At 56.2% G+C, this 9,435-nt stretch overlaps 1 protein-coding gene across 3 annotated transcripts in view; it reads left to right on the top strand.

The window, feature by feature from the left end:
- Nucleotides 1–9,097, top strand: part of NSDHL (NAD(P) dependent 3-beta-hydroxysteroid dehydrogenase NSDHL) — a 21,754-nt gene extending 12,657 nt beyond the window's left edge. For all 3 annotated transcript variants that reach the window (XM_027768084.1, XM_006168030.3, XM_027768085.1), the window contains exons 5-8: nt 1,785–1,913; nt 4,523–4,665; nt 6,099–6,201; nt 8,480–9,097. In XM_027768084.1, the coding sequence (XP_027623885.1) occupies nt 1,785–1,913; nt 4,523–4,665; nt 6,099–6,201; nt 8,480–8,812 (708 nt within the window). In that variant the 3' untranslated portion in view covers nt 8,813–9,097. The remainder of the gene's footprint in view (nt 1–1,784; nt 1,914–4,522; nt 4,666–6,098; nt 6,202–8,479) is intronic.
- Nucleotides 9,098–9,435: the final 338 nt, after the last annotated feature.

The following is a 9,435-nucleotide window of genomic DNA, read 5'->3' as shown; positions in this document are numbered from 1 at the left end:
TAGGAGGCCATCTGAGGGCAGCAAGGTCCTCCAGCCTTCTGCTAAAGAGGTACAAAATGTAGCCATTGCTGACACCAGCAGGCAGTGCAGTGGTTAAGGCACTGGACTCCCACATGGCCAACCACGGTTCAAGTCCCAGATATGGCAGGATCACATCAGGTGTGTGACCTGGCAACTTGAAAATCACACCCAGCGCAAGTGTGTGCATGCCCAGAATCCCAGGAGGAGAAGGGATTGCAGCATGGCCCTCTGGGGGTGATTTTTCAGTTTCCCTCCTCCCTGTCTTTCTTTCTCTGGCAAGTGCATACACCCTGTGGCAAAAACCTTTTTAAAAAAATGTAGTCATTGTCAGGGCCAGTAGATGGTATAATGGTTATATCGCTGGACTCCCACATAGTCAAACCACAGTTCGAGTCCCAGATCTGCTGGCTTAAAATTCACACTGGTGCATGCGTATGTGTGCCCAAGATTAGAGAAGAATGGAAGAGAAGGGATTCTGGCATGGCCATCCCCGTAGGGGCTGATTTCTCACTTTCTGTCTCTCTCTCTGGCAAGTGCACACACCCTATAGCAAAAAAGGTCTCTTAAAAAAATGTAGTCGTTGCTTATATTTTACCATGGTAAAGTACACACCACGTAAAACAGCCTCGACACTTTCATGGGTGTGGGTCCGGGGGCATCACATTCTTCCACATTGCTGTGCTCCAGAATGTTTTCTTCTTCCCCAGCAGACACTGTCCCGATTAAACAATCTGTCCCTTCCCCCGCCCCCACCCCCCACTCCTGCCTGGCCCCCTGGCAGCCATCCTCTTCTCTCTGTCTCTGACTGCTGTAGGGACCTCATTGCAGTTGGCCACGTGGGATCCAGCCGCCTTAACCTGCACACACTGGCCGGCCCTGCTAACTTTATGTTCCATGTTCAGTTGCTGCTAACGTGTAGGCATCCAGTTAGTTTTTGTGTGTTGAGTTTGAATTTGGCAACTTTGCCAAAATCTGACTCTGGTATTTTCTGTATACTCACCACCTTCTGTGTAGGCATGTCTATCACCTGCAGATCACAGCAGTTCAGCTTCTCCGTTTCTGAACAAGTGGACTTTGTTTGCCTTACCCTCCCACCTGGCTAGGACTTCCCAACAAGGTTGAACAGGGAAAGATGAGAACAGAGCTAAGGGTATCCAGTGTTGCATGAGCCACCCTCGGCCAGGGGGCTGGAAGTTGGGGACCCTCGTAAGAGTATCTTCCTTTAGAATGAGGCACTTCCTAAGTGGTTGTGTATATGTGTGTGTGCATACATGTGGCACAATTGGTCTTAAAATAACCAGTGGTCTTTTTAAAGGGATATTCACTTCTTTCTCTCATGAGCCAGACAGAGAGAAACAGAGACTGAGAGACAGCACCCCCAGCAGAGTCTCAGTGCCACAATGTGCCCCCAGCCTCAGCCGCCCTGGATCATCATACTTAGGGAGGTCTCGACACAAACCCAGAGCCCTCCCATGTGAGTCGGCCTCCCAGAGCATCACGTTACTGCCGCTCTGCCGTCCGGTCCCTCTGGCGTCATTTGCACACAACCCTCTCCCTGGGAGTTTGTTGGCCATGCTCCCCAGTGCAGAGTCGCTCTCATAGTGAGATTCCGTGAATAAAGGAATGTGGCCAGGTGGTGATTACCCAGGCTGCCCATGTGAGGGTAGCGAGGGGGCACCCCAATTTTCTCTCGTGAGTGAATGTCAGATTGCCTGAACAGCGATCCTTTCTAATGCGTGTGCTTTTTAATCTACGTCTGTTAGAAGCTCATTTTAACCAGCAGCGCCAGTGTCATCTTCGAGGGTGCTGACATCAAGAATGGAACCGAAGACCTCCCTTATGCTGCCAGGCCCATAGACTACTACACAGAGACCAAGATCCTACAGGAGAGCGTATGTACCTCCAGACTGCCTGACAGGATGGGTGTCGGAAGGCTTAGCTTCTGCAGAGGAATGTTCAAGAACAGATGAAGTCAGCATTCCAAGGCCCACGTGCCTAACTAGGGAAGTAAGACTGGGGAGTGAGATTAAATTTTCAAATCAGTAACAGAGTAGCTGAATGGGGCCAGATGCTGCTCTGAGCATTTTCCTGGACCTGCTGCATTTAAACTTCACAGCCATCCCGTAAAGCAGGTCCTTTAAGTGTTAGCAGCCTACAGACAAGGACTGCTTGTGCACAGAGGTTCAGAACCTCCCCGAGGCCGTGTCGCTGGGAGGCAGGTGCACCCACCAGCAGCTCACCCGCAGAGCATACCTCGTCCCTTCTGCACCATGGGGGTTCGTGGCCTGCTGCAGGAGTCAGCAGTCGGGCTAGCCCCGTGCATGCAGGTGGAACTTAGGCTTGGTACACAGGGTGTGTTTCCAGCTGAAAACACCTGCCTAGGGCACTCCTGCCCCTCCTGCCTTTTTTTCCCCTGTGGGCAAAAGTTTATTTCTTCTGTGAGTAAAAGAGAGAGACACAGCATCCCCCCCACAGTCTCCACACTGACCCACCCCCAGGTCGTGGGCACACGCATGCCAGCGTGCGCGGGAGGGTCTTCAGACATGAATCCGGGACCTTCCCACGTGGGTCAGCCTTGCAGAGCATCACATTTTACTGCTGTGCCACTGCCCTCCTCCCAGTTATTTTCACAAAACAGAATTGGAGGATCTTGGTTTGTGTGGAGGAAAAGTGGTTTTCCACTTGGCAAACCAGCCTCAGGAAGGACCCCTGGCATGCATGTGCAGTCAGCAGCACAGGGTCGAGTTGCAGCCATTGCACCTTCAGGTCGCTGGGGCTGCAGGGATCCTGGCAGCTGCTGGCCTCGGGTGGAGGACGTGGCGCCAGGGTCCTTTACTTCAGGCTGCAGGTGCTCCTGAGCCTGCGCAGCGTAGCAGAGCATTCACCTCTCCCAGGTGGTGACCCCCCCCGCCCCTGCCGGCAGACTCCACTGTGACTTCGTGTCACCTGCAGACCCTGTGCACTCACCTAAGGTATGTGGGACCCCCGCCCAGGCCAAGCCTGTCCTGGCTCGGGAGCTGTAGACAGTAGCCCTGGCACTGGCTTCACGGTGCTCCCCGGGAGTGCACCCAGCCTATAATGATTCAGCAGTAAGCCCTAGAGCCTCTTCGCAGCCAAGAGCAACACCCACTGTTGGCCTGAACCCTTCTCCCTGACCATAACGCAAACACGTCGTCAGTCTAGGCCTCCCTGCTCTCTTGCCTTGACTAATAGAGACGGGCCTGGATAGAGGTCACTTGAAGGCTTATTTAATCCCTTCCTCCATGGCCATGGGGACAAGGTCCTTGGTGGAAAGAGGCAGGCAGCCCTGACGTCCTGCTGATAGAGGCAGCTTCTCCGTTGTCGGCAGCTCTGACGGTTGCAAACCCCAGCAGCAAGTAGCCTAAGGTGCTGGGACTGAAACGTGCATGAGCGCTTTGCTCCCTAGGGTAGGACTTGGGCATTCTAGGCGACCCAGCAGAACAGTAGCTTCTCTGCAACAACTGGCACAGGCGTCTCCCCTGCCAGCACTGGTCCCGTTGCTCTGCAGCTCCTTCGTGTGCAAACCCCAGCAGCAAGTAGCCTAAGGTGCTGGGACTGAAACGTGCATGAGCGCTTTGCTCCCTAGGGTAGGACTTGGGCATTCTAGGCGACCCAGCAGAACAGTAGCTTCTCTGCAACAACTGGCACAGGCGTCTCCCCTGCCAGCACTGGTCCCGTTGCCACCAACAACACAGCAGCTGCTTTAGGAAGTTTGTTCTTTTGGGGCTGTCTGTATCTGAGCTCTCAGGTTCTGCCCCGGGAAGCCACGCAGAAGCCATGGTTTCTGTTGTCCTTACAGTGTGCTGGGAAGAGAAGCGACAGCTGCTTCTGGCCCCCCTGCCAGTGCCGGCCACTGCTCTGAGTGCTGCACAGCCTCAGACTCTCCACCTTCCAGGTCCCCTCTTGTGCCCTTGTGGGACCATCCAGTCGTCTGGTGGCAGCTCCTCACTGGAGGCTCACTGCCAACTCAAGGCTGAGAACCTTTGGATGTTTTCCACCAACAGCTGCTGGGACCTGTGTTGTGCATTTGGACCCAAACTCAACCCTTCTACTTGATCTTTTCTTCAGTTTATTTTATTTCTCCCACAAAAGACAGACAGAGAGAAAGGACAGAAGAAGAGAAGGAGAGCCAGGCACCCCCAGCAGGGTCTGACACCATGGGTCACCCTCAGCCAGCCAAGACCATGGGCACACGTGCGTGCCAGGCATGTGCAGGGAGACCTCTGGACGTGAGCCCAGAACCTTCCCACAGTCTCAGCATTGCAGAGTGTTGCTGGCCTGTCTAGTTAACCTGACTGGCTCCGACCCAGCTGTCTTCCTTGCATTGTCGGGCTTTGGTGGTGGGGGCAGGTGGGACAGAGAGGTAGCCCACAATTATAGCAGTGACTAATGTGGGTCATCCACCCTAGGCAGACCACTGCCCCACTGTCCCCACGGCTGCCCAGCCTGCCATGGACACACCTCTTCTGCCCTCCCACAGACGGTCCTGGGTGCCAACGATCCTGAGAAGAATTTCCTAACCACAGCCATCCGCCCTCATGGCATTTTTGGCCCAAGGGACCCACAGTTGGTCCCCATCCTCATCGAGGCGGCCCGGACCGGCAAGATGAAGTTCATGATTGGGTGAGCTGCCCGCGGTGCCCCTCCCACCCTCCTGAGCCATGCGGTAGCCAGGATCACTCATTTCTCTCTCAGCCACGTGCACGTGGTCAGTAACTCTCCTGCTGTGTGCCTGTCTGCTGTCACAAAACCCCAGGGATGGGGTAGCCCTCACTGCTCACCATTCTGGAGGCGGACAGGTCCAAGAGCAAGATGGGGGCCTGTTCCTCAAAGACGCCGCCTGCTACATGTCCTCACATGGCCCGGCCTCCAGCCTCTTAGCAGTGCACCAATCCCAGAGCGCCCTCCCCCACTGGACGTGCAGTTTCGATACGTGGATTTGCGGGGACACAAACATTCAGAGGGCAGCCATGAGCCCCTGGCCAGCCTCTGTGTTCACTTCCTGTGGGTAGGTCACAGGCTGGGAGGCTTACAGTAATAGACATAGATTTGCAGCTTCACAGGCAGAAGTCCCAACTCGAGGGGTGGGAGGGCTAGTTCTTTCTGGCATCGCCGATGGAGAGGCTGGCCAGGCCTTGGCTGGCTTCCTGCGTTTGCCGGTGATCCTTGGCATTCTTTGCTGTAGGTATCTCACTGCTGTCTCTGCCTCTGTCTCACATGGCTGTATTCCTTGATTTCTGTGTCCAAATTTCCCTCTTATGAGGATGCCAGTCACTGGATTTAAGGCCTACCGTACTCCTGGGTGACTTCAATGACATCTGCGAAGACCCTGTCTCCAACTAAGTCACATTCACAAGTTCCAGGGGATATGAGGGGGGAGGAGGGGCTCTTTTCAACCCAGTATACCGTCTCAGGTAGGCCAGAAAACCATTTGCATCCTTGTTTGGGAACTGAGGACACCAGGGCTCAGAGAAGTGTCTGGCCAGAGTCAAGGGCCAGGGCCTCTCCTTGCATGTAGGAAGGCCTGCCTTGAAGGTCACAGCTGAGGGGCTCCATGAGTAACAGGGTTTGGCTGCCTCCCAAATCCATCTCTCCCACCTCACTGCTTTCTTGTCCCTTCCCTTCCCCTCCTGTCCCTGTATCTGCCTTCCTGTGTCTTGCTCAGCCTCACTGCCAGCCCAACTGACTACTGTGAAGGATCCCAAAGAGACTGCTGGTAGGAACCCGTGAGGCCAGGTGGGCCCAGCAAGCCCCGGGAAGGGGCTGAGGTGCTGCTGCCTAAGTCAGAGCCAGAGCAGCCAGCAGCATTGTTGGCCACACTGCAACAGGCTTTGAGCTTTCAGCCTTATTGACCAGCCCTTGAGATTTCCGCTACCACTGAGGGCCCCAGAAGCCTTGGCCACTGTGCACCATTAACTGTTACAGGCATCTGGGTGTGCCAGGGGCTGGCGCTGCCAAGGCAGGGGGCAGTCATCCCAAGGCCACCCACAGGGCTCCACAGGGCTTGCAGCCGAGCACTCCCAGCACTACTTAGGCTGTTCTTCGTGTACCTGCAGAAATGGCAAAAACCTGGTGGACTTCACCTTTGTGGAGAACGTGGTCCACGGACACATCCTGGCTGCAGAGCACCTCTCCCGGGATCCAGCCCTGGGTGGGAAGGTGAGTGTCATCTCCCTGCCTCCACACAGCTGGCCCCCCATCCAGCCCTGCGTGGTATCCTCTCTTCCAATGCTTCTTCCGAGGGGTGGGAGGGCTAGTTCTTTCTGGCATCGCCGATGGAGAGGCTGGCCAGGCCTTGGCTGGCTTCCTGCGTTTGCCGGTGATCCTTGGCATTCTTTGCTGTAGGTATCTCACTGCTGTCTCTGCCTCTGTCTCACATGGCTGTATTCCTTGATTTCTGTGTCCAAATTTCCCTCTTATGAGGATGCCAGTCACTGGATTTAAGGCCTACCGTACTCCTGGGTGACTTCAATGACATCTGCGAAGACCCTGTCTCCAACTAAGTCACATTCACAAGTTCCAGGGGATATGAGGGGGGAGGAGGGGCTCTTTTCAACCCAGTATACCGTCTCAGGTAGGCCAGAAAACCATTTGCATCCTTGTTTGGGAACTGAGGACACCAGGGCTCAGAGAAGTGTCTGGCCAGAGTCAAGGGCCAGGGCCTCTCCTTGCATGTAGGAAGGCCTGCCTTGAAGGTCACAGCTGAGGGGCTCCATGAGTAACAGGGTTTGGCTGCCTCCCAAATCCATCTCTCCCACCTCACTGCTTTCTTGTCCCTTCCCTTCCCCTCCTGTCCCTGTATCTGCCTTCCTGTGTCTTGCTCAGCCTCACTGCCAGCCCAACTGACTACTGTGAAGGATCCCAAAGAGACTGCTGGTAGGAACCCGTGAGGCCAGGTGGGCCCAGCAAGCCCCGGGAAGGGGCTGAGGTGCTGCTGCCTAAGTCAGAGCCAGAGCAGCCAGCAGCATTGTTGGCCACACTGCAACAGGCTTTGAGCTTTCAGCCTTATTGACCAGCCCTTGAGATTTCCGCTACCACTGAGGGCCCCAGAAGCCTTGGCCACTGTGCACCATTAACTGTTACAGGCATCTGGGTGTGCCAGGGGCTGGCGCTGCCAAGGCAGGGGGCAGTCATCCCAAGGCCACCCACAGGGCTCCACAGGGCTTGCAGCCGAGCACTCCCAGCACTACTTAGGCTGTTCTTCGTGTACCTGCAGAAATGGCAAAAACCTGGTGGACTTCACCTTTGTGGAGAACGTGGTCCACGGACACATCCTGGCTGCAGAGCACCTCTCCCGGGATCCAGCCCTGGGTGGGAAGGTGAGTGTCATCTCCCTGCCTCCACACAGCTGGCCCCCCATCCAGCCCTGCGTGGTATCCTCTCTTCCAATGCTTCTTCCCTGCCAGCAGGTTTGCTGGCAAACCGCCCCCATGAGCCTGCTTCATGGTAGTTCCACTTTCAGACACCCTTGTGCCAAGGTTCAGCCCCTGTGATAGGGGTTAGTGTCCCATCCCTTGGGGCAGCCAAAACCTGGAGCCAATTCAGGACATGGCACTCCGTGGCCGTGGCCTGTGGCTTCCAGCCAGGTTCCAGGGGTCTGGGCAGGGTGCTTGCTCCTCACCCTTCCTCCCACTCGCTCGACCCTCAGTGTCCACTGCTCCCATCGCCTGCCCCTGCTCCCGCTGCTTACCCTGCCCTGGCCGACTGACTGGTATCTCCTGGAGTTTGCTCCCAGTGGGCAGTGCAGTGGGCATGAGGCAGGGGTGGGAAAGCTGCCCTGACCCCTTGCCCTTTCCTCCCCTCCCCTCCCCTCCTAGGGCCCTGTTTGTTTCACACTCACAGCTTTGGAATACCCCTGGCTGTCGGGCCCTCTATGCCTCTGACCTCTGCTAGTTTGGCAAATGCAACCTTCAGGGTGGCCAGGAGTTAGGCTTGTGTGACCTGTGGTCTACAGCAAGCACAGCACGGTCAGGAAATGTGTCATGGCCCATTCTTTGCATCTGAAGAGAAGATGGGTGTTCATAACAGTTACTAAGTCAACCAGGTACCTTCCCACCTGACAGCGCCACAGAGCCCTGGCCTGGAGATAAAACGATGGTTTTCTCCCCCATCTCTACTGCTGCCTGCTCACAGAGCCCTGGACGAGCATGAAGCACTGCGGCCGGGAGGCAGTGAGGGCACAGCCCCCCACCGGACAGGGGCAAGGTCCCTCTGTATTGGCCAAGCTGTCCTCCAGCTCATGGCCTCCTCACCTCAGCTTCTCAGAGCTGGGCATCTAGTGCTCTCCGCCACACCTAGCCTGCGCCTGGCTTTCAAGCTTCTGTGTAAAGGGCTGGCGCACAGGCTGGGTATCATGCCGGCCTGAGCCCGCAGCGTGCCACCAAGGGACCTGGTCCGCCAGCCGAGGAGGCGTTTCTACCCGCTCTTCTCCCACCAGGCCTTTCACATCACCAATGACGAGCCCATCCCTTTCTCCACCTTTCTGTCCCGCATCCTGACAGGCCTCAATTACGAGGCCCCCAAGTACCGCATCCCCTACTGGGTGGCCTACTACCTGGCCCTCCTGCTGTCCCTGCTGGTGATGGCGATCAGCCCGCTCATCCAGCTCCAGCCCACCTTCACACCAATGCGAGTGGCGCTGGCCGGCACGTTCCACTACTACAGCTGCGAGAGAGCCAAGAAGGCCCTGGGCTACCGGCCGCTGGTCTCCATGGAGGACGCCGTGCAGAGGACTGTGCAGAGCTTTCGCCACCTGCGGAAGGTTGAGTGATGCACCTGGCGACTGGACTGTCTCTGCACAGGCCCCGCCATGGCCTTGTCCCGTAACAGCTTCCCAAAGAGGTTCTTCAGAGCCTGCGACTCCTGCCGTGTGGAGCAGGGCACATGCCCTGCGCCTCCCACAACCGGGAGGGCAGAGACAGCAGTAGGCGTCCCTTCCTGCCTTGGACTGGATTCAAATGGCCTAAAGCAGGCCGCTTCCTATTCTCCTTTCGTGTTCTCTGTCTCTCCTCTCGGGTCCTCATTTCAAAGACCACCTTTGAAATTGTTCATTTCATTCCATTGTCCTGTACTGAGTCAAGAAAACTATAGGGAAGAAACCCCCCATTTGCTAATTGAGGGTGAAGAACAAGGTTACTTTCTAGGCAAACCACTGTTGGAGCAGAAGCCACTAGACTCTGTTCCAGGAACTACATCTTACACGTATGCTAGGAGGGACGCGGAAGGCGCCAGCTCGTGCCTGAGCCTTCAGACGCACGTTCTGACAGCACAGAGCCATCCGCCCCTTGTTGCTTGTTCATAAAGCATTTCTCTGACAGCAGAGCCCGCTGCTCGTTTCTGGCAGTGAGGTGGGGCCTGGCAATCCAGCCCAGCCACATTGTTAGAGCTGCTAGT

The sequence above is a fragment of the Tupaia chinensis genome, unplaced genomic scaffold (assembly GCF_000334495.1).
Source record: "Tupaia chinensis unplaced genomic scaffold, TupChi_1.0 Scaffold145456_1, whole genome shotgun sequence".
Taxonomy (NCBI): domain Eukaryota; kingdom Metazoa; phylum Chordata; class Mammalia; order Scandentia; family Tupaiidae; genus Tupaia; species Tupaia belangeri.
Note: the sequence above shows the minus strand (reverse complement) of the source record. Positions and strands in the feature narration are given on the sequence as shown.